The sequence below is a fragment of the Anthonomus grandis genome, chromosome 9 (genome assembly GCF_022605725.1).
Source record: "Anthonomus grandis grandis chromosome 9, icAntGran1.3, whole genome shotgun sequence".
NCBI lineage: Eukaryota > Metazoa > Arthropoda > Insecta > Coleoptera > Curculionidae > Anthonomus > Anthonomus grandis.
Genome location: NC_065554.1, coordinates 21,084,595 through 21,110,213, shown reverse-complemented (window position 1 = coordinate 21,110,213; position 25,619 = coordinate 21,084,595). Strand labels below are relative to the sequence as shown.

The 25,619-nt window shown below is 31.1% G+C and overlaps 1 protein-coding gene across 1 annotated transcript; it reads left to right on the top strand.

Moving 5' to 3' along the window:
- On the top strand, nucleotides 1–23,935 carry LOC126740719 (uncharacterized). Its single transcript, XM_050446851.1, has 17 exons — nucleotides 1–164; nucleotides 702–896; nucleotides 5,603–5,852; nucleotides 9,621–9,811; nucleotides 9,872–10,026; nucleotides 12,994–13,090; nucleotides 13,143–13,352; nucleotides 13,417–13,437; nucleotides 13,495–13,624; nucleotides 21,309–21,502; nucleotides 21,565–21,689; nucleotides 21,746–21,866; nucleotides 21,922–22,113; nucleotides 23,159–23,297; nucleotides 23,354–23,550; nucleotides 23,621–23,766; nucleotides 23,822–23,935. The coding sequence occupies exons 1-17, from the start codon at nucleotides 92–94 to the stop codon at nucleotides 23,933–23,935; spliced, it is 2,550 nt and encodes an 849-aa protein (XP_050302808.1). The 5' UTR covers nucleotides 1–91.
- The last annotated feature ends 1,684 nt before the right edge of the window (nucleotides 23,936–25,619 follow it).

Genomic DNA, 25,619 nt, shown 5'->3' with positions numbered 1-25,619 from the left:
AAATGGATATTATAAAAATGAAAAAATTAGAAAAATTAAAATCAGTTGTGCGTGACTTTTAAGCATGGTGCTTGTGTAAAAAAAAGGCGCCATGATAGTTAATAATATTTTGATAAATACATTGGTCCTTTGTTTCAGCTGCGGCTGTAACAACAACCAAACGGGTAATTTTTCAATTTTTTTTATACTTAAGTGTTTATGTATTCGGTACTGAATTTTTATATTTAAAATATTATTCAAACTTTGAAATCTCAGGAAGAAGATGTAAAGTAATGACAAAGATTTCCTACAAAAGTTATATTTTGAAATTAGATCACTTGACACTGATACTGATACTGATACTGACCCTAAAAGCTTTATACTGCTCTGAAGCACTATTTACCAAATCTAGACAGTCAATCAAATTTTACAAAATTCGGAATTCTTAAGTTACCTTAAAATTAAAAAGTACTTTAATAAAATAACGTACCTTAAAAAGTACCATAAGATAATCTTAACCTTCTAATTATTAACGTCTAAATAAAAATCTATCTAAATCTAAGTAAGTAAATACAAAAATGCTAAATCTTCAGGTATTTAATTCATTTAAATAAGTTTTTTTTCTATGAGTCAGAATAATTTCTTCATATTTTAAAATGAATGCTTTAAATTTTCCTTATCGACTTTATATGTTTAAAGCAAACTATTTATTTTTTTTTCAGGAAAAGTTAATTATGACGGGGCGTTATGCCATCAAAATGCCGCAAAAATGATCATAGATCGAAATATTTCATTTAGCGACATAATTGACGATTATACTTGCGATGGAAATGGAAATCCTTTAATCTACGATTTAGAGCCGATCAAGAACATTATAAGGCTTCAGCTAAATGGAGGATTACCAAACCACTGTGATGGTAAGTTTTTTAATGTTACTATTATAATAAGAAGTCGAAGTATAAATTAGTAAAAATAATAATAAATTAGGGTAAGTTATTAGCCCAAACCAAAAATTTCCTCCTTGTTTTTAAAAAGAAGTGGTTTGTCAGCAAAGCCTAAATCAGTAAAAATACAAGAGTTGACTAAACAAGCTACCTTAACTCGTCCATCCTTATATATTTTTGAAGTCTTTACCTTTAAGTCACTTTAAGCCATAAAAATTTTAGTAATTTTACTAATTCGGCAATGGCCAACAGCAGGCAGTTAAGCTGATAAGTTATTGCTGGCTTAAAGATTGTTGTGTAGTAGGCACTAAAGTGGATGATAACTTTCACACTAAAAGCTTAAGATCTAAATCAAGGCAGTTTTGAAAGCATTGATACTTGTGACAGTCAAACTCTTCGAATAGAGTGTTTCATGGATACGCTACTCGGTTGGACAAAATGTTTCTCCTTCCAAATTTAGCAGTTTTCTCCTTTACCAATTTTTTGAGTGACCACGAAGGTGCCTCGATTCTGGTTCAGGATATTTCTAATGAATTTGAAATTCTCCATAAGATCCCGCTTAAGCCTAATTTCCTTCAAAGTTGATAGCTACAACCTCTGTAGCCTCTGAGGATAAGGAAGAACTTCTAATCCAGGAGGGAATTTTGTTAATCTCCTTTGTACCCTCTTTAATATTTCTATATCTTTGATATAATTTGGGTTTCACACTGTAACTGCATACTTACATTTTGCCCTTATATAACTCTTATAGATCTTTATAATTATTTGCTTTAAGTGGTCTTTAAATGCTTATTTTATGAGATAAATAGAGGAGTTTGCTTTTTTGCAATTTTCTTCACAATAAGATTTTCCCATTTTAAATCTGGTAAAACTGTCACTCCTATAGTCGGATTACCGAACAGATGGAGTAAATGATGTGTGCGAAATATAGGCCCGCCCATCGATGCAACCTTGGCAGATTTAGACGAGGAGAATTATGCCTACTTATTTTAAATTATTTTACCGTAGAGCTTTGCTTTGTAAAAATTGTAAAAATGACGAAAAAATTTATATTTGAAATTTGACCGTTTGGCATCCAGCCCTGCTTGATTAAAAAATAAAATTTTGCATATTTTAATTTTTTAAAAATCAAACCTTGGTACGAGCATTTTTAAAATTTTATGAGTAGGTAAAGTAGTATTTCTAGGCATGATGTAAAAAAAGAATTTCATACCCATAGGCCTTCTTTGATTTTTACAAATTTCAATCTCTAATAATTAAATATGGATAAAAAAATTCATTGGTACACAAAACGTAAAAATCAAAGTAGGTCTATGGTTATGAAATGCGGTATTTGGGCATAATTTTGCATTCTAAACAACCTTTTCTTGTAAACTTTTTTTATATCTTGCCTAGAATTACTACTTTACCCTCCACTTTACCTACTTATAAAATTTAAAAAATGTTCGTATCAAGGCAAGCTTGATTTTAAAAAATAATAATATGCAAAATTTTATTTTTTAATCAAGCAGGGCTGGATGCCAAACAATCAAATTTTAACCACAACATTTTTTGTCATTTCCACGTATAAATTCGCTCATCCTGGGACACACTGTATATTAAAAATATTTATTACCTGCTGTTCCTGCTGTAAACTGGACTTTTTGCACTTTGTTGTATGCTGGATGCTCGTTATCACATGTTTTATATATGTTCATAATCACTTCCTTTTCAGCAATGGTCAAATGTTTTTGTACTCTTTTCTTGGCGCGTCTCGGTCCGTGGCGCGTCAGTCATTATTTGTTAATAAACAAATTAACAAAAAAATAAATACAATCTCAACTTTTCAATATTGCGAAGATTCAAATATTCGAATAGCAGAAAATTCAACCAAAACGATCCAAAGCCGCTCGACTAATAAAATTAAATAAAACCCCAAGTCATGAATCCTATCGAGGCTCTAGGCCACACCTCCGGCGCAGAACGATCACGTAACCACTCCATCTGTTCGGTAACCCAAGTATAGGTCAGAAATAGCTGCTACGGGCAAAGTGTTCATCTTGTATTCCCTGTTTAGGTTGTTTGGTCCGATTTTAAATACTGTGCATTTGGACTCATTTAATTGCATTTCTCATATCTCTGACCAGGCTTTTTTAGGTAGTAAAAAAATAGAAAAAGGAGAAGAGGAAGAAGAAATTGAGGAAAAAGAAAAAGAAGCCACGACACTCACTAATCATCTATTGAAATCAGAAATTTCTTTAATGGCATTAGAAGTCATTGTTGTACTATTTAAAGTAGACTTTGTTAAGAACTCAGCTGTCTGGAAAAAATAATTTTATTTGGGCTGTCAGTCAGTTTTTTGCAGTCATTGTTTTAGACAATCAGTCAAACTTTGGACCTGACCAAATGATATAGAATTTCCTTGAAATTAGGGTTGAAATAACTTTTCCTTCACAGTAGTCGAGAGGATTTAAATCTGAAGATCATGGTGACCAAATATGTGCATGCTCTACACCTATTGCATTTATCTTCCAGTTTGCAAGGCTGAAGACTGTAGCAGAAGAAGCAATTCTTCGTTTAATATCTATTAGTAGAATGAGAGGAAGCGAAGGAAGAAGAATATGAGGAAAAAGAAATAGAGGCTATTTAAATCAAAAGCTTATTGAAAGGCATTAGAAGTCATTGTTATGCTCCTTGAAGCAGATTTTTAATTCTAAGCTGCTCTACATGAATAAGAGAATTTGCATATAGCTTACTGTCATCAGCAAAAAGTTTAACTGTTGCTTCTATGAGATTTACAAGATCAATAGAGTAGTCCCAGGCAAGATCTCGCCGCATTTTCGGTTCATAACTTTTGTAACTATTTTCGTAATATAAAGGCATTTATTATTATTATTATTATTATGATTATTATTAATAAGATACGGGATAAATAGTAATGAGCCCAGCAATGATCCTTGGATAACTTCGTTTTTCCGAGTTGTTTCTCTGGCATAATTCCATTAATTTTTACTTGGTAGTATCTGTTTATTCAAATTTTATTTTTAATCAGTCGCGTTGGACTATATCAAATACCTTCTCGTAGTCCAACTAAGAAAAGTCTGTTTGATGACCACTATTATGATTTTTAGTCTAATCATTCAGACGTTCTAATAAATATATTGTAGTAAAGCGTTTGGGTATTAGTTAAACCTATTGCGAGAAAATTTATAATACCAAAAAAGAAATAGAACGAATGCCATAAATAAACTAATAGGGCAAATATAAGAATCCTAATCAAAATGTTGAATAAAATATACTTAGGAATTAAAAAGAGCGGTAAAAGAAACAGGAATAAGTCAGCAACAACCAAATAACTCAACTGGGGAAACAGCTATTAAATCAGTAGAAAAAATAAGTTCTACGGATGGACGTTAACACCAGTGACTTAAAACAAACTTAGAAGTTAATTGAAAAAGGTGATGAAAGGAAAGACAGTAAAACTTAAAATAGGAGTAGAATTCAACTGAAAATAGCAGTACTAAATTAGTTCTTTATAAATCTTATATAATGATGCTTAATTTAAAGATTAATAGGCATAATTAATTACCAACTATGTTGCTACATAAAATTTGTATTCTTTGGTAAAAATTATTTATTCAATTTCTTATTTTTCTTCTTCTTCTTCTTCTTTGAGTGCCATTTCCTATCGGAGATTGAATATCATCATTATTATTCTTATATTATTTGCCGTCTATTAAGTTAAACAAATCCCTTAATTTTCTCAACCATGAAATTCTTCTTTTACCAATGCTTCTTCTTCCTTTTATATTTCCTTGCATAATTAGTCTAAAGCTTCTCACACCGCTGTACTTTCATTATATGACCTAGACATTGTAACTTTCTTGATTTTATGGTATTAATTACTTTATATTTTCTCAAACTATTTCTATGTTTGTTTTCCTTTTTGTCCATGATATTCTGAGCATCATTTTGTTACACCACATTTCGCATTACGGCAGTTTGTTTATGTGTTCTTGTTTTATTGTCCAAATTTCCTGTCTATAATATAGTACTGAAATCACATAGGACCTTAATGTTCTCACTCTTAGTTCTATTATGAGATCGCTGCACAGAGGGTCATTTTTAGATTAACAAATGCATTTTTTACTGTTTCTTATCTAGTTCGTATTTCTGTTTTTTGGTTTTTATTTTTTGTAATCCAAATGCCCACGTATTTAGATTTTTTAATTCTTTTTCTTTGCCGATTTAGTAAATTTATCTTTGATTATATGTTTTGTTTCTTTGTTATTTTCATACTTTTTGTGCTGATTTTTAATCCATAATGTTTAAACACTATTCACTGCTTCTATTTAAGAGTCTTTAAAGGTCTTCTGCGGAGCTTACCATAATCAATGTGTCAGGCGCAAGTCTCATATTTGTTTATTCATCCTTTATCCTTTTTCAAAAATGGATTCTTTGTATATATTGAAGAGCAAGGTTGACATAACACATCCCTATGTCCTTGATTACCTACTATTATTTGTGCAAGTTGATTTAAGTAAAGATTTGTTATTATTCATAAAAGGTCTCTGTTGCATTATGTTTGTATCAGTCCGTTTTTGAACCCAAAATGACTGTCATTCAGTCATCAGCTATTCATTATGTTGCGCGAGAAACTCCAAAATATGTTAACAAATTATACTTTAATTCTATCGTAGGAAATCAGAAGCCTCCAGGGCTGCCCTTTAACATTAGTTCTCCAAATCCACCAATGCCAGAGCCACCGACAGAAAAACCGAGCACGAGTAAAGTGATTATAACAATTCATCTACCAAACGCCACAAATGTAAAAATAATTGAAAACAAAGAAGACTTAAAGGAATTAGCAAACAGGCAGTATGAAATTAATCCTGCGACCAAGATCCATATTACTCTTAACGGGCCTGATATGGTTAATGATCAAAATTGGTAAGAAAAATGTATGCTATAATTAACAATATCTTTATCTTAAGATATGTCTTAACTATGTCATTTATATTTTTTTAAATTTTCTTCTTTTAACAAGAAAATATTTAAAAAATTGCCCAAGAATCGCCCATTGAAATATCTCCGTCTATTTTTCAAACACCCTGTATATGAATTATATGTCAAATTGGAACTTTTGAACGTGACCCTATACTTGATTATTCATAATACTTATAGAATTTAGAGCAGTTTAGTAATCAAGTAGATCTTATAGTAATTAGCAAAAGATTCTGGAATAGCTGTAAAGTCGTCAAAATATACCCAGGTGCAGATATACTATCTGACCAAAGCCCTTTAGTCGGCAAATTAAAAATCAGATTAAATTTCAGAAAGATCAGAAATGAATACACTATATAGATTGCAGATTAGTGACAACATTACGAGAGATCATAACAAATATATCAGTGATAATAAATATATAAGTTATTTGTTAGGGGATGACGAGCTATGAATGATTCTTAAAGAAGGGAGACAAGTCATAAATAGAGATCCTGGAACACATATGAATTGACTGCGTAATCAGACAGCAAAATTAGCGATGCTTAAAAATGTAGTATAAAGGAAAAGTTCATCGATAATAGACCAGAACAAAGTATAAGCGGTATTTTGAAAGACATGGACCAATTATACTGAGAGGTGAGATTAAAAAAGCTATAAAACGTACGAAAGACAATAAAGCCTCTGATGACCAGACAACATTAATTTAATTTCCTTAAAAACATTGTTCAATTGAGCAATTGCAAAAATGCAATTCGAATGTGCAATGGGTACAAGAGAATCTCTTTTCTATGTACACGTGCTATTTCAGTGATGTCACTGCGATGTGTATGAATGCTTCCTTGATTATTAAACAGTATTTGACAAAGTGCTGCAGGGAAAACTAGTAGAGATCCTTAGAAAAGTCTAATTAGATGACCGGGACTTGAAATTGACATAGAAATAAAATTGGAAATATCTGTAAATGGCCAACAATTGAACAAATAAAGATGCCGTAGCATTTACTGACAATAATGAAAGCCTACAAGAACTCATGAGGAGAATACTGTCTAACGTTGAACATAGATAAGACCAAATTCATGATAGTCTAGTAAGAAACTAATGTACCGTACCAACTCATTATCAGCAAATCGAAAGAGTTAAATTAAATAACGGATGCAAAAATCCAGAGTGGCGTTTCTAAAAATAATAAACGTTTTTTAAAATCCACGACCCTAATTAAAAACAACAAAAGTAAGAATGCTTCGTTGTTACGTGTTCTCAGTGTTGCTTTATGGAGTAGAATGATAGACACTCATTCACAACTTCACAGAAAATGTTGAAGTAATTTGGGATCTGGCTGTATCAGTGAATGCTTAAAATAACTACCTTGGATAGTCCACGTCCCAAGTGTTAGAGTACTCAAGAAAATAAACAAGGATATGGAGATTATAAAGAAGATCAAGACTAGGAAGCTTGAGTACTTAGTTCACATAATGCCAAAGGTTATAAACTTCTCCAGGGGAGAGTCCTAAGACGGAGGCAGAAGAAGAATCTCTTGGTTAAACAATTTGAACTTGGTCTGATACTACAATAATTGGCAGCTATTTTAAAGGTTCAAATTGCCATGATGATCGTTAATATCCGTTAATGGATAAGCAATCAAAGAAGAAGTTTGGTAATAATATAAAGCACCTTGAAGAAACCTATGGTATGTCAAGAGGTCTTGATAATTATAATTCTTAAATAAAAAAAAAAAAAAATCTTAAGCATAAGACCTCACGTTTGAAGTTAGTATGATCAACTTTTTTAATACTTGAAATATTTTTATGAAATTTGGTGCACGACTTTGGCGAGTATTAAAAGAAATGTTGTTGATCTAAAAGATTTTTTAAATTCTATATTACTCTGTCCATATGAAGTTCTAAATTGAATATTCCTAAAGAAAAAATTATACGCCACTACTTTTTCTAAAAACAAAAATAAGTTCGAAAATCCTCCTTTAGTCTGGAACAATATTGATTTTTTACCTTTTGTTCATACGATGTAAGGCTTTAAGGAAACTCTTTATTTTCTTCAAAGAACGATGAGATAAGCCCACGCTCTTTACACCTAGTCTAACCTAAAAGCAAGTGAGCTCATTAGCATTTTTAACCTTTTTGGCCTATGATAACTCTTAGAGAGGCTCTATAAATCTATCTCATAGACTTTTTTTTTCTCTATATATTGTGGTTTATGTCAGTACCTCCAATAAACCTAAATCAATGACTTATTAGCTGCTTTTTGAGAGTGAACTTTGAGTTTCCTAGATTGCATCTCAGAATCTCATCCATGCTCATGAATATCAGCTCTAGTAAGAATTTTCTTCTAGAAATTCAGACATTTCGCAAAGAACTTCTTCAACTGCTAATCTACAAATGTAAAACCAAGGTCACTTATTGACAAGTCTTGGTGAGACTCTAGAGATCCATCGAAATTATTTAATGAGACTATGGCCCTGTCAGCAGTTTCAATCAAAGGAATCTATTTCATAATCAGAGTCATTTCTCGAGATGATCTCAAGCTCTATATACGTAGTCCAAACTAGACTTAAAGCCAAGATGTATTATGGCAATTTTTCAATTCTTTGGCCTCTGGGCCTCTAACAGTTCATCCGAATTCTTATGTAAACTTCTAGTTCATATATCTCAGAATCAATTTTTAATTTACAGCTTGCTCAAGGATATTAAATCCATGAGACAAGGACACCTTATTGTTTTTTGCTAATTTTATTTGACCTCTAAGAACTTTTTCATGAGTCTTATGTAAGATTTTTCAGATTTTGATCCAGTACTTAACCTCTAATTTCATTTTTTTTACAAATCATTTAGGTCTTTAAATAGAGCTCAAGATTCCAACATATTCAGGAATTCATGATTCAGCTGTCTTTAGTAAAATTACACTAATAACTATTGGAATATTTAACCGTTTTTGGTCTGGTGCACTCTTCCATTGGATGGAATTCATCAATGAAACAATCGATTTTGACAGTAAATTATGAGTTTCTGTGTCAGGATCTTGTATATGATGCACCTTATCTCCAGTAATATTTTTCTTTAGGTAGTAATCTTTTGCAAAAAACTCTTTATTTCCATGTAAACTGGCATAGAACCTGTAGGAGATGATTTTTTTGATAAAGCAATCAAGTTTGCTCTACACTAAATGACGATTTAAGAGTTAATTTTTGTTTTTAAAAAAAGCAGTAGTGTAGCATTTTTAATTAACAATTAAATTTAAGAAGTTGTAAGAACAGACTTTAATTGTCAGGGATAAAGTGACAACACATTTTAAATATTTAAATACAAAGTACATTAAAAGCCTGAAACATTAAGAAAATGACTTTAAAATCCTGGAAAAATAAGACAGTTCATAAAATAGAAGATACAAGATTAAAATGACAGAATTAAAAAAAGAGGCTTAAATCCAGACATCAGAGTCCATTTGATAGTTTGGTACGTCAATGGAGTCACGACACGTCGCCAGTGGTAAAACATTGTGATAATTCAGTAAATTAGTAAATATTTCTTGAATAATCAAATTACTCACAATCAAGACCATTTTTAAAATATTCTTGGAAGATTCACAAAAGTTCTACGTGAAGATTAAGTGGATATTCATGGGATATATTATGCTATTATGTGTATTAAGTGACCTTATTTGAAATTCCCTTATAACCTTTATTTAAAATAATTTTAGGCAGCCCAATATTTCTAAATTCATTAACGGAATTGGCACTGAATTAAATCCTACTGTCACCGTAAATATTGACTGGTCAAAAATTGATATCAATAGCGATGACTTCCCACAAAAAATAAAGAAACTTGTAAAACAGATTGCTGTAATGATAAAAGAGAGCAAATTTTCACCCGATAAGTTTACAATTATCGGTAAGCGAGTTGTCAAGTGTCAAAATTAAAAAAGTATATTTAAAAGATTTGCTTTTACAGCTCCTGGTCAAAGTGCAAATCTGGCTGGAGATATCGGACATGTATATAAAAGAATGTATCCAGGTGAATCTCTTGGTAAGATTATTGCGGTTGATCCCATTGTACCCGAAAAATGGATGAACGTTCATGTTTTGAATAAAACCGACGCTGATGCTGTAAGTATGTAAGAGATCGATTTAGAATTAGTGATGCCATCTGGTAGCGAATTTGCCGGTTTACGGTTAATAGGCTAGTGCAGAAATCACGTTGTAAGTCGGTCAATTTTTGTTGGTTCTAATTTGTACCTTCACCATTTAATCAAGACATATGATTTCCAATATTTAAAACAAAATTATAATCTATAAGCAAATTGAAATTGCATCTTTTTTAATCAATTTGCCATAATATCCTCCCGGGACCCGGACATGTTTTTGTTAAGTTAGGGTTGTCAGGCTTTTAAATATAATAAGAAATACATAAATAAACATTGTTTACTAATAACTTTTTTATTTTTTTTCTTACTTTGACAGATACATGACGTCCATTAAAATGGCCATTGGGTCTTAACCTAAACAAAAATTCCTAATATATAATTTGTTTTTCAATAACATTTCAGTCTAAACCTATAAAAACGCAGAAAATAAATGTAAACTTAAATTTATTTGCTATGGAACTTCATGAAACAGTTTCTGTTGCCAGTAATGCACAAAAATGTGTTGCATGTATTACAAAAAAACTTGTTTTTTTTTTTGGCACAAGAGTCATTTTTACATCTAACCGAATTTTTTAAGTCTGTGGCAATTTCTGGAAAGTGTTTTCTTTCGGTGCCTAATGACGATGACGGTGAATCGACAAAGATATTTCCCTCAGGATTTTTTCTAGTACCTACACCTCGGATGTTTTCTTGGGATTCACTTTGTGGGTTGGGTGTATTTGTCAAAAGTTGAGTGGCAATTTCAATTTTAAAATCTAAATATTGTTGTATTTTGCGTGGAGGGATTTTAAATATTTTTTTATTTCTTCGATAAAAAATCCATGAGTTGAGCCATTGCTAGATCAAAGAAATGAAAAATGACCCTTACAGTCCATTTTTTTGATCTGGCTCGAATTCTATAATAGCTAATTATTCGGTCTATCAAGTCTATTCCTCCTATACAATCGTTGTATTTAGCAACAACGTAAGGTCTTTTAACCTCAATGTATTTAGAGTCTTTCTTAGACTACCTTTTACACTCATCGCTAGGTTGAATTCCTAGAGCAGTAGATGCCAAAAGTACGTATTTCAGATCATACCATTGTACAACTACTATTTCGCCATCTTGTCTTACAATTTGTTCCGAGCTGCCTCTACCTATCTTGGCCATAATTTTTTCCCAAGTTAAATTTGCTGCCGCTGGTACACGAGATTTCATAATGGTTCCAGTACAATATTTCTCTTGTTGACGAAGATATTCGAGAAGTGGTATTGTCGTGAAATATTTATCGCAGTACACATGACTTCCAGGAAATAATGTCCTTCCAAAGCGAACAACAGCAAAAGGTCCAACACCAAGTCGTTTTACAGAATTATCTCGAAAAGTATCTTTTGCTTGATATAATTCAAAGTCTACGACAAGACCATCAGGGGCAGCAACAACAAAATTTTTCAAGCCCTCTGGATTAGGCTTTCCTCTAACGAACTGCTTCATTTTACAAGTCCCTGTAAATGGGATCATCTGTTCATCTACAGCAACCACTTTCTCTCTAGGTAGCTGCAAACACCCCTGCCATACTGCTTTTGTAATAGGACGTACTTTCCAAAATTTGTCAGACGAGTCAGAGATGCTGCCATAAAGAAGATTTTAAGGTTACTTCTTATAGCAAAAAATCTATCTCGAGTCATTGTATCTGCAATAGCTAAAACTTTAGTGGTTTTTGCCCAGTACATTCTGATTTTGGGATATTTTAGACAGGACATCAAACAAACTATTTCAAAAAAATGTTTAATCTCATTAAGAGTCAATTTAAGAGATACTCCTTTAAGTTCAGCGTACCTTGCGTTTGTGCAATCACACACTTTTTGGAATAACTTATCTTCAAAGTACATAGCTAAATACGATTTTGCAGTCCAATCATACCGGAGCTCTGTGCTGCATTCACTAGAGGGGCCTTCAAAATTTGGAGGTGCAAAAGTATCATCTCTTCTCCAAGACTTTCGCTTTAAAGGATCCACAGATTGCTTGGTTATTTTTAAGTTTTCTCTCAGGACACTAAGAGGAATTCTATCCTCTTCTTCTTCCTCCTCACTGCTGCTTACTAGTTCTTCATTAACTATCTTCTTCTCTCCCCATTAAATTATCCATAGTTTGAATTTCTTCTTCATCACCAGACATTTCAATGTCAGAGTTATCATCATTGCCAATGATTTTTAGTATTTGCTTCAATTTTTCGTCATCTTCCCCTGGCCGAAGCACTCTTGGATTCCCGAAAATTCCTAAAATAAATTTTATGAGTTAATTTAAAATGTGCATGAGATAGACCCAATGTCCATTTAAATGGACGCGAATAACTTAGGGTAATACAAAATTATTTTTATTATTGTAATGTTATTTAAATTTATCTATTAAACATTTGCAAATAAAAACTTTCACAAAAATCATTACAAAACGTAAAAAAATAGGCTACATACCATCATAACGAGAACCACGTGCAGCCGCCATCACAACAGAAAACAAACAACTGATTCCCAGCACATGTGCACAATTAAAGTCGACCGTTGATTGAAAGAGTTCGAACTCTTTCAGTCAATGAGTCGACCGAATCGGACTGAGCGGCAGCACCGAAGTGTCCAACGTAGTGGATGCGAGGTCTAAGCTGCTTAAATAATAAATTAACGAAACTGGAAACATAAAACTGGCATGTCCATTTAAATGGACGCTAGGTCTCAGGCGGATATACGACAATATACATACAAATACTACAAAATATTCTTAATATGATAATTATTGCTACTAGGATTTGGTTGAGATGGGTCCCAATGATACCAATGGGTTTAAATAATCTTGAATTGACTTAAAATTTGACTAAAAGTTTATGCATCAGTCAATTTATGACATAACTCAACCAAATTAAAACCAATAAAATAATAGAACTTGTTTTTTTAGGTGATTGGTTTAGTTACGGTGAAACCTCCTGTAGAAGTATCTCTCAAATTTGTAGTCAAAGTTAATGATTTACCAGAAGTTCAACCTTGGTGCAAAGGTCGGTAATTTTTCTTAATGTTGTCAATTTAACTTTCTCTACGTTTTTTTAGAGGGCGATTGCTCAAAAGTAACAGGTGTGAAAATTCTGCAAGAAATCATTAAACAAAAATGGAAATGGTTTACTCACAAATATCCCAATGGTACAATGGAATCCACAGATATTCTTAATAGCCCATATGTTTTCAAATATAATCCTTGGATTAAAGACTTGAATAGTTATTTACTTATAGTGAAAGAAAATGGAGCCACGTTTGAGACAGGTAAGTAACTGTTTAATTTAATAATATAAGTGTAATTAAACTAAAAAACTATTATTGTTTGTAGAATTCACCCCTCAGGATTACGGTAAGTTTAATGGCAAAATTTATGAAAGACAAAAGTAACCTTTAGGTAATTTTTTAGGGTCTTGGAATTCTTCTCATGTACTTGAAAACGATGTGGCTATAATTGAATTTAAGGATGAAGTAGATAAACCAACGTATCATATTTTTGTATTTAGTGCGAATCCAGACAAGGATTTCAGTATGACCCGGTGAGTTCTTTTCAATTTCTTACTATTAACCCAAAATAGGAACACTAAAGTTAAAATTTCTAGTTTTAACACGAACATATTTATAAGAATGAACACTTACTTTAAATATTTAAAATATATAAACAATATGATATATGATATAAAATATATGATAAGTGTAAAATATCGAAGTAGAACTGTCAATTTCGCACATATAATAGACTTAACTATTTGTAAGACTGACTATCGATTGAGCGTTAGTTTAATTTTTCTTTAATTTGTATTGACTTTGAAACCAACCTTTTAGGGTCGAGATACCTTAATTTATATTTTAAAATATGACTGATAGATGGCGCCACGGTATAAAGAGAAAATAAAACACTTTATTTTGTTCAGATTCTATTACCTTAATTCATATTATGGCGATGACACATTATTCCAAAACAAGATTATCAAATGAAGCTATTCTTTTATCAAACGGTGTCAAAATACATATATTATCTAATAATCATCTCAAATAATTATTTCAAATTCATGAAAGAAAATTGCGTGAAACAAAGTTGTAATGAGTAATTCAAGTCAAAAATTAGTCCAAGATATCATAAGAAGATGCACAATGGATAAAACCTAAGAAATCAAAAAACAAGACTATAAGGCAGATACACTTTCAGATATCATAAAAAAATGTTTTAGGTAGCTTAATAAGTCATAGATATTCTTAAAATAAGTGACTAAGCCTATGAGCAAAATGACTTAATTCCATCTTTCGTAACGTTGAAGTAAATAAGAAAAATCTAGAGTCATTTATTTTAAAAAAACCTGAATTTCGTGGAAATTATAAGTGACTTAGTTCAAATTCATAAAAATTAAAAAATGATTGATTCCTTGATGGACAATATAAATACTTATAGGAGTCATATATTAAAAACAAAATATGCTTAGAACTAGTTTCTTAGTAAAATGGCCTCCTTTTACCTATACAGGGTGTTTCAAAACTATGGGAATAAACTTCTAGAGGTTGTTCAGTGCAACAGTAAAATCCATTTGAGTATTGGACCCATGTCCGGAAATGTGTCACTACGCCACTACGACCCTAAAACGCGTTTAAATTTAGAAAAAACATTAATTACCCAAATAGGATCTGATGCATTTATTTTTACCTTTTGTATATGATACCATCACAACAATTGTTGAAAATGTCTTCCTCCAACCTCAATACACCGATTTAAACGCCGCATATGATTTCGGCGAACTACACTAAAAATTTGATCCTCGTTTTGAATGATTTCAAATGCTTCATGCTTTTCAAATGAGTTCTGGGAGAACTTCCTCTAAGAAACGCATATAAATAGGTCCTGGTAATCGTCCCGGTAGAAGGTATGGCCCAATTAAATAATCATCAATAATGCCTGCCCATACGTTGACAGACCAACGATTCTGATGTTTTTTTGGAAAAATTGCATAAGGATTTTCTTCGTCCTAAACATGGCTATTTCTACTATTAAAAATACCGTCTCTTGTGAAAGAGGCTTCATCGGTTCACAAAACATATCGTAAAAAATTTGGTTGTGCAATGATGTGATCCAAAAGCCATCGACAAAATTGAACTCTAAGATGATAATCGGCTGCAGTCATACCTTGAACTTTCTAAAAGTGGTAAGGATGGAGTTGTTGCTCGTGTAGTACCCGCCAGACAGAAGCGTTACTCGTATTCATATTCTTAGCGACGTCTCGTGTGCTATTTGATGGTTCATCCGCAATTCGCTGAAGAACCTCTTCAAATTCGACCATTCTTACCGTTCGAGCAACACCAGTATCATGCATCTTGGTCTTAAACATGCCTGTGTCAGCGAGCTGCCGATGAACCGCAATAAACTTTTTGTATCCAGGATGCTGTCGTTTGGGATAGCGTTCATGATACAACCGCGATGCTGCTCATGCATGGCAGTTTGTTGTATCATGTACAAAAGGTAAAAATAAATGCAGCAGATCCTATTTAGGTAATTAATGTTTTTTATACATTTTAACGCGTCTTAGGGCCGTAGTGACGCATTTCCGGACATGGGTTTCTATACTCAAATGGATTCTTCTGTTTTACTAAACAACCCCCAGAAGTTTGAAACCATAGTTCTGAAACACCCTGTATAAACTATAAAACTATTATAATTAAAGTCCGAATGATTTTTATAAATAATTTCAACATCTGTGATAAGCCAAAAAAATCATAAATATAAAATTCACTTGAACCACAGAGACAATACATATAGTCCGATGTAATACATCGAAAATGACTTTATTTAAGCAATTAATAACTTATAATTTACTGCAATTAATAGTTTATTTTACTTATTTTATAAGACATATAATAAGATAATAATTAACTAACAAAGAACATAACTTCATAAAAGTAATAAATCTGCACTTAATGCTTGCATTACATGTTTTAACTTAATAATATTCGAAAGAAAAAAATTAATAGATGCTTATCTGGATAGACATACCGACCGCTGGAACCTCATCACTCATTTTTCAGAAAAAGGTGACTCAGAAATATATAAATAAACAAGACTTAATCATAATAATATAGTAAGACGCTATCTGAAGATCACAGAGACATCATTACATATATCAAAATCTCTGTAATCTAGATTTATACTAATCCTCTGCTGAATTTTGTAAAGCTTCCATCAGAATTTTCTTTTCAACGGGATTTTAGCTATTTATACCGCATTAAAGAAGATTACGAAAAATTCGGCAATAATTAGTTTTACCGTCACAATTTAGACATTCACCCAGTTTTACTACTACATTTTATATACAATCAATTACTTGTTAGTTTCCTAATTTTTCCAGAATGAATTATGTTCACAAGTCTTTCCATTCACAAGTCTAGTGATCATATATTCATAGGTATTCTGAACAAGATCCTTAAAGTTTAAGAGAACTTAGTTCAAAGGCTTTAAAAATCATTTAAGTCGTTCACAACAGTTTGGTTTGAAGCAAAATTCATTAACTGAACTAGAGTTACTTATGTAAACGTAGTAAAGGGTACAAAGTACAAAATCTTCATAATTTTAATAGCAAATTTGCCAAAAAATTTTTAAGTTGTTTTATGTTCCAGCTGATAAGAGTAATGTTTCCGTCTCTATGAATGCACAAGAATATGATAATAGGAAGTTGGAACTTTAATATAACCAGAACACTTATAAAATGCACAAAAAATCGTAAGGTACTTGAGGGAAATAAGGCCTAGCTAAGAAAAAAATTGAATAAAGTGAAAGACTGTAATGTTAATATTTAGTTTAATACACCAAAGTGCTTATAAGGTTATATTAATTTTAAGAAACTTAAAAAAAATAATCTCTAAAAAAACTAGAAAACAAAAAAATAAATATTAAGAAAAATAACGCAAATCGACCTTATTATCCGATGGAGGTTTAATAAAGCCTATACATAAAAATGACACAACTCGTTAATTGGGCGAAGTTTAGCAGCCATCGTGACTCTCAAAATCATCCATGTCATTGACTGTTAAGCCAACACATTCATATGTTCATTCATGGTATCATTTAAGACATTTGCTGCACTGCCTCATATCGGCCAGCCTGTCTTCCTCACATCCATGGCAATACTATTCGGTACTTTTTTAACTTTTCCCTGGAGCTTTCAATATCTTTATTCAATTTGGCACGACTTTTGTTCTCCTCGGTAAAAAGATCTCTAGTGACTGGAGTTCCTTTGTAGTTTACAGCTTTTTTTCGATTTTTTTTAGGTTTTTCATTAGTTTTTACTGGTGTCGGCAAAAGCTCAATAAAAGAAGTGACTTTTGTTGTTCGTCTCTTTAATTCAGCAAGAGGGATATGGTCATCAGTCGAATCCGAGTCAGAAGAGTAAACATTGGAATAGGAAAATTTGCCAGACTTGTTGGATGCCATTCCAGACGGACCAGGTTGAGGAGATTCAGGTGGACGCCTATTTTCTTTGTTGGTATCATCCGGTGCCGGTACGTCTGAGAGAATTGAAGGAGCAAATGCTGTTTCTGGAATTGCCTCGGGATTTAATGGAAACAGACCAGTAGCCTTAAAACCATTTATAATGTTACTATGTGTTACCAAACATTTGAAAGTATGATGTTAAAACGTGATTTGGTCAGCTTTTTGTTAGGATTCTGATCCCAGAATAATAATACTTCATTATCCCAATGATGCTCAAATAAACGATATACAGATTTGTCGAGGGGTTGAAGCTCATGTGTTGTATTCGATGGCAAACAGTAGTGATCTATATCAAGTGAGTCTCCAACATCAACAATTGACAAATCAAGATGACAAGCTGCACCATCAAAAACTAAGAGGCACCTTTCTGGACTTTTGTATCGGGCTAAGTGCTTGAGGAATTCTTTAAAAAGTTCGTTAGTCATGTAGCCTTTACTTGATTTTTCCACTAGAGTTCCTGGTGGCAAATTATCATGTAATTCTGGCTTTAGTCACTTTCCTTTAAAAATAATCATAGGAGGTATTGATATTCCAAGGGCATTGACATATCCTGAAATTGTCATATAAATAAGTGACAAATAAATTTGGTTCTCAAGACATTGCTTATTTAAGATCTTTAGCTATAGATACTTACCAAGAATTATAAATTGGCCCGATAAATATGGGACTAAATTTTAAATAAAAAAAAACAAAGCTAAATTGTCTTTTAAATGTTTTATTTTAAGATGAATTAAAATACATTTAACAAAGGATTTTAAAATGCATGTTTGCAATGCATGCAATGTTTTTTTCCATTTTATTTTTTTAGTATAAGCAAATAAAAACAAGTTATGACTTTTGATTAGTCACAATCGGGTAAAGATGTCACAAGTCAGTGGGGTTGTCTCCAGTAAGTATGCAACATGAAACATAAGAAAACAGATTAAGACAGTGTATTATGTATACAATATTATATATTCTATCGGGTTAAAATTAAATCTCCTAAAAGTATTTCATCCTAATGATCCAAAAAACATAAGTTTTTATTATTAGTAAGTATTGATTATCACATTAGTTATGATTACAATTTTTAAGGTTCTAAATAATACCGGAAAGGATTTGATATTAGTCCATAATTTTACTTTAAGCTAATAATATAAATTTAATTATGAGTCAGTAAAAATAAAATAGGACTGTAAAAAGCATAGCATTTACTATCAAAATGTCTCAGGTAATTTAGGTATTTTAAAAAATAAGATATTAAATTCTAAAATCTTAGCTAAAAAGTTAAAAAACAAAATTATTCTGATTGTGTAGGTGTAGGATCATGAATATTAAATGAGGATATTCAAGATTTTTGTTTTTTTAAAGGCATTTTAGATTGTCAAATATTTTTCTGTTTTTTAGAATGACCAACACTTAAAGATTGTTGTTGTGGTTTTGAAGTTGGCTTTTGATTTTATACTTTAAATATTTATAAACCAACCATAACTTTTTCTCTAAATTGACTAAATGACTATGGTTATCCATCCATAAATGTGTATAACTTAAGGTGGATTAAGTCCATTAGGGAAATCAGTTTTTGAGAAGTATATGTCAATCTGTTTTCGTTAAATTGAACAAATAAGTATTGTGTTTATACTCCATGTGAATATCATTTCTACTTAAGAACCAGAAAAGTGTTTGGAGCAAACATTTTTAGTCAGACTTACATGACAGACAAGATTTTTGTAAGGATGGATTCAATGGCAATTAAAAAATTTTATGATTTCTGTGACTGTCTGGGCAATTCCTCATATATAAACTAGTGAATAAAGGATATTTGCATGAATAACTTAATCTAGATGAAGACAAGGAAAAGGAAACGCTTAATATTTTCCCAGTGAAGGTTCAAGAATTAAAACTGAATTGTAAAAAAAAAGTTAAATTGAGAACAGTGACATAGATATGTCCAAAATTGGATTAAATCCATAATTATATCCTGGAAAATGATAATACGTAAAAGATACACCTAAACATTATTAGAAAACACTTAGGTTTGTCATAATTAAAATTTACCTGTCTCCTGCTCTATGTAGTTGCGCGATGATTCGATGTTGGCACGTTTGCAAAATAATGTATCAACCTAGAACTCAAAAAAACTACAAAAAGCTATAAAATTTCTTAAAAACTTTAAATTGGAAGAAAATCATGAGGCTTGGCTTGTTTTCCACCCAAAGAAAACCTAAAAAAGACAATCGTCAAATACGACAGTTAAAATGTCACTATTGTCATATTTCATGTACGTCAAAAATTAGACAATCAGAATCAATCAGCCATCTTGGGTGGCAGACTATTCCGCCCCGCCACATTCAATCTTCATACCGGTGCTGACGCCCGAAAGCGAGGAACGCGGGTAGTCCGTTCGAATGTCGTTTGTAAATGGACCAATAGGAGACGCGGACCCAACGCAATCGATTTGCGATTAATTTAAAGCGGTTTTTTTGAATATAGGCCTTATTACCCGACATGCCTTATTACCTGCAGGTACCTTATATTTCAAAGTAATTAAGTGAATCATAGATTGATATTAATATGTATATAAATCTTATATGGCGTGCATACTGTAGGATTTAGGGCCCCACAAACACAATTACCTAATAAGTGTTTATTTCTTAGCAAATTTTTTAAGGATCCTAAATAAACAATAATAACAAATTCACCTCTTGTTAGAAATTCTTTTCTGTTAAAGAAAGGACTCAATAAATTGAATCTGTAACTAAATACAAAATACCAACTTATTTCTCTAGGTAATGTAGCTCTATCATATTTTTCTAATAACAAGTGTACAGCTGATCCACGAGTTAATGTCTCATTAGTGCCGACCTATGTGTTTCACTTTTAACACTTAGAAACTCTGTGAAAACACTTACAAACATAGTGAAGTGTGTAAATAAATTGTTTTAATTCACCCCTAATGGAGATGAAAGACGCTACAATAAATTTTAATACTATACTGAATTTTACATGTGAAAGATCCACTGACAAAAAAATTATTTCTTAAACATTAAAGTTGTCATAAGGACATAATAGGAACACCATCTCTACAAATTGGTATCGTACAGACATATGATCTGATAGATACCTAAAATATAAGGGTTATAATTCTACTGAATATGTAAAATTTATCATTAATAGTATATGGTCGATACAGTTTTATTACATCAATCCCTATTTTAGACAGGAAAGTCTAAATTTAATTTTTTTTACAAAAAAATATTCTCTCATCAATCAATAACTCTATTGTCAAACTACCTTTTTCGCATTTGTTCATTCCATTTCAAATGAATAGTTCTATTTTTGCACTTTATCTCTATCTAGCTTGGACTCCAGCAAATCTAACCTTATTTCTTTTGGCTAAAATTAAAGATTCTGATGAAACATAATAGTATTTAAAAAATTATTTATTGGCAATGTAGTTCCAAAAAATGATATATTGAAAAAACCTCTTAATCTCTTATAATATCATTAAAGTTAACACCTATTAATTCAGTATCTATTTGCTATTACTCCAGATGCTCTAATTCTTCAACCAGTTTTTAATTAATAGCGAATATCGGAATTTAGCAAATGAACAAGTTTGAATTTATATTGTAAAAATTCACAATTGGGTCTCAAAATGATCAAATGATATCGAAATGTTAGCTTGCAAATTAAAAATGTGTAAACATGATTTATATGATTTTTTACAGAACTGGTAATTACGCTAAAGAATTCTATAAAATCAGTAAGAATTCATATTACTGGCTGATAGACTGGTCTAGAAAATATGATAAAATGCAACACGCCTCTGATGAAGAAAAGGTTCGAATGATAGACGAAGTTGTAAATACAACTTGGAAATCAGTAGATTATTCATTACATTTAGACAAAACCGTTTTAATATGTAACGTATTTATTATTTTGTAGTAAAGCCTTCTTATTAATTATTATTTATAATTTGAGCAGCAATTGGAGCTAGTAATGATGTAGTCATGAAATTGGCTAAAAACATTAAAAAGAAATACAGGACAGTTAAAGTTATACTTGGAATCAATTCTAATAAATCAGGGATGAAGGATCTTGCAGAAACTGTATGTATAATGAAAAATTCATAAATGAGTTATTTTATTGCTTTTTATCTCTCTAGGTAATTAATGTCCATAGTTATATACCAACGCTTCGTCTGAGAATGGAACAAATAACTCAAGAAGGAATTCAAATGATTGTAAACAATCCCTATAGAACCCAACCTGATTGTCAAAGATTTAGTACGAAGATATTAAAAACTGTTTACAAAAATTTACTAAATACTTTTTTTTTCAGATTATGAATGTTCTGAAATCTATGGTGTTGCTGTAGTCTTTAAAATAATTCAAGCACAATTAAATAATAAGCCACTAACCAAAAACTTAGCACCTCGAGAATTTTTGTCCGGAACTGAACTGGATGAGGTTTTAATTGAACTTGAAAAACAAAAAGAACGTACCACTTTCATTGTGAATACTATACCCTCAGGTAATGCATAACTGAAAAACAAAAACTACTACTTTTCTAGAATAATTCTTTTGTCATTGTATTTTTAAAATTTTGAGGTAAATTTATTTTAGATTTTTTTACTGCTATGCTGTTCAGAATATAAGAAAAGGTTTTCTAGAATATCAAAGAAGATTCATAATTTAATTTCATGGAAACTCAACTTTTTTATATCACTGTTTATTTTCTTAATTAATTCTCTGGTTCCTCACTGGTTTTTCTTGCAAACCTTATTAAATTACAATAAAAAATATTATTTTATTAGTTTTCCTTTTGATATCTTCTTAACCGTTTAAGAAAGAAATCAACTATAGTTAAAATACTTTTTAATTAATTAATATACATTACTATTCAAATCGATAAAGGTCGTGAATTTTCAAACAAACGCTGTACCCACGTAAGTGTGTACTGCTTTCGATATTATTGGAGAAAAGACTTAGAAAGGTGGCTTTAAATGTCTGAGGGAAACCAAAAGTGCCGAAGTTTTATAAAATAAATTAAAAACTGTCTAAATTAATTGAGAAATTACTTCAACAGCATGAAAAAGTGCCTATAAGAACTAAGAAAAGCGACTTCAACTGTCTGGAAAAAATTACCGATTTATTTTAATTGTCTTAAAGAGATCAAAAGGCTGCTTGAATTAACAGAGAATTTATTTCAACTGTTTGAAAAAGTATATTCATTTATTCAATACTTAACCTGAATGAAAATTTTATTATTTAATTAATTGCCTCTTCTAGACAGTTGACATGATTTTTTAAAGTTTTCAAAGCAATTTCCAGGCATTTCTAGGCACTAAATGAACCTCTTGAACTCTCTAAAGGAAACAAAACGGATCTACTTGGTCACAGTTGTGGACGACATACATGCATTTATATATTTAACATTTTATCGTTTCATTTCTGTAATACTCTCTGAATATTCTTGTAATTATATTAAAAAATTTTGATCATTTTGTATCCATATATACAGCTATATGTAGATTTAATAATTGCTAATATTATTTTCATTCATAAATTTCTTGCAGTTTATGTAAGGGGTGAGGCCGGCGTAGCTGGAGACTGGAAGGGTAGTCTTGATGGTCTAGACAATACCCGAAAATGGATAAAAGATAATCCCGGTGGAAAAATTTTTGTTCTTATATACAATAGAGCTTTCCTCAAATGGTAAGCATTAAATGATAAATTATGTAAGAAACATTTTAATTTTACATATTTTTAAGGGTTTATGAATTGGAAAAAACCCTACCCGAAAATTCTTATATTATTCGATACGACATATCTGTCGCATATATCGCTAATCCAGATGTAACTAATATTACTAATGAATCAATTTTTTACCAAATGGCTGAAGATATTTTGACCGACATTATTGAGCGAAAAATTCCGTCTGATCAACTTACGATTCTCAGTTTGGTTGGTAAGTAAAACATAATATTGTCACATAGTATTATCCACTTACTGAATTATTATTAAAACTTCTAAAATAGGTGATGGCGCTTCTACAATTATTGCACCCTTAATATCCAGGACACTTAAACACGAAATTAATATATCAACAGCAAAACTTATATTACCATTTAATCCGAAACATATACCTTTCGATCTTGAACCTGAAAAAACAGATGCGAATGAAGTAAGTTAACTATTTTGTTATAAACTGATGTCAAAAAAAAAAAAACTTTTTATAGGTTGTCGCCATCTATGTACCTGATATTTTGTCATGTTGTAACATGGATGCTGGCACAATTAATATTAATGCAAGCACTATTTTAACGGAAACATGCAAAGAATATGGTAAGTAGTTTTGAAATATACAGGGTATTCTCAAGTTACATTTTTTGGCAAAAAATTAGGACAACGATTTAGGTGCAGGACGTTAGAGTCTATGAAGACTTAGAGCATATGATAAGAGTGCTAATAGAGAAACCTTAGGCATATAGATTCTCATTAGATTTCTTAGGCTGTTGGCTCTTAAACACTCTTGGTGATCAATTGCATAGTTGCATAGTTGCATAGTAGTATCAGTTTCATAGTCGACAAAATGTTTAGTAGGTAAATCGAGTCACGAATTGTAATCAAGGACAAAGTGAGAAGCTGCTTATGGATTATTCCTATATAGAGAATAATTGTGGGTTTGCAACCCTTAATATCGCAAAAACGGCCTTTCTCTTAATACTCTTATTAATTTAGAGGTCCATGAGTGTGTTATACTTTAGAATCTTAGTTGAAGTCATAGAAAATATATGGTTATTGTTCAGTGCATAATAATTCTCTACAAATAATTTCTGAGAACATATAATAAGTTTTATTAACAAAAATTTTCAGAAATTCTACTGAGGTACCTCCATTCTTGTTATCACTCTATTTGTTTTTAGGATATTAACCTATTTTTCTCTTTTTTTGATCTAATGGTTTTTTTCTCTCATTAGTAAGATAATTCTTAATTAGACTGTGTGACTGAAATGATTGATGAATGTGTCTTTCAATATTTCTGCTATGATGCCAAATTTTTAACACATTCTAACATAGAGATATCATAAATATAACTAAATGAATATAATCGGATATATAAAAAATCTAAATGAATAAACCACAGTTATTAATGAATTAAAATGTAAAAATTTTTGATTGCAGGTTATAATATAAATGACGAGTCAAATGAGCTGCGTCAATGTGTTATAATATCGTTGTTTGAACTACTGATAAAAAATGCCAACGAGGGTTTTAAAATCACTGACAATGAGGGTAAAAAGCACGAATATAATATTTGGGATACTAAGATTAAAATACCTCCGGGCAGTTATTCCTGGGACTCGATAACTTATACACCACCAAGTAAGAAATTGAGAAATTTAAGTTCTTTTATTTATATATTTTAAATTAAATTTTTATGGTTTTTAGAAGACAAGGACCCCGAACTTCCCATAGGTAAGAGAAAATGCTCGTTTTTATTTGCATTTCAAATAATTTTATGTATTATATAAAAAAATATATAAATACATTTTATATGGTAAAACAATTAAAAGCATCTTCAGAAATAATTTACGATTTTTAATTTTTTTATTAAACATATGTTTTTGTTTGTTTTTCAGAACCGCCCAGAGAGAACAGTGAGGGTAAGCCTTATTTACTAAATATTTTATTTGTTGTTTTAGTTATATGATTTACATCCTATGTAGAAACTAAATTTAAATATTATATAATGTCAGCGGCTAATATCGCTAAATCAGAAATATTTATAACATACGAGGGCGGGTCAATAAGTCCGTGACTTTTTGAATTTCCCGCCCTTTAATGGAAATGGCAACTCTGCTCCTGTCAACAGAGAACTGTCAGTTGACGCCTGTCAAAATTTGACAAGCTGCGTCATTTAGTTTGTGTTTGACAGCTGTTGATAGCAGACTACCACTCGTTTTAAGAAGAAAATGGAAAAAAGTGAATTTCGTGTGCTCAATAACCATTATTTTTTACGGAAAAAACCATTAC

What these genes read in the sequence shown, in the direction of transcription:
- LOC126740719 (XM_050446851.1), top strand. Translation starts at nt 92, where the DNA reads ATGATAGTTAATAATATTTTGATAAATACATTGGTCCTTTGTTTCAGC. An exon ending in AGTTCAACCTTGGTGCAAAG is followed by an intron (nt 13,091 to 13,142) that starts GTCGGTAATTTT and finishes ACGTTTTTTTAG; the next exon opens with AGGGCGATTGCTCAAAAGTA. An exon ending in AATAGAGCTTTCCTCAAATG is followed by an intron (nt 23,298 to 23,353) that starts GTAAGCATTAAA and finishes CATATTTTTAAG; the next exon opens with GGTTTATGAATTGGAAAAAA.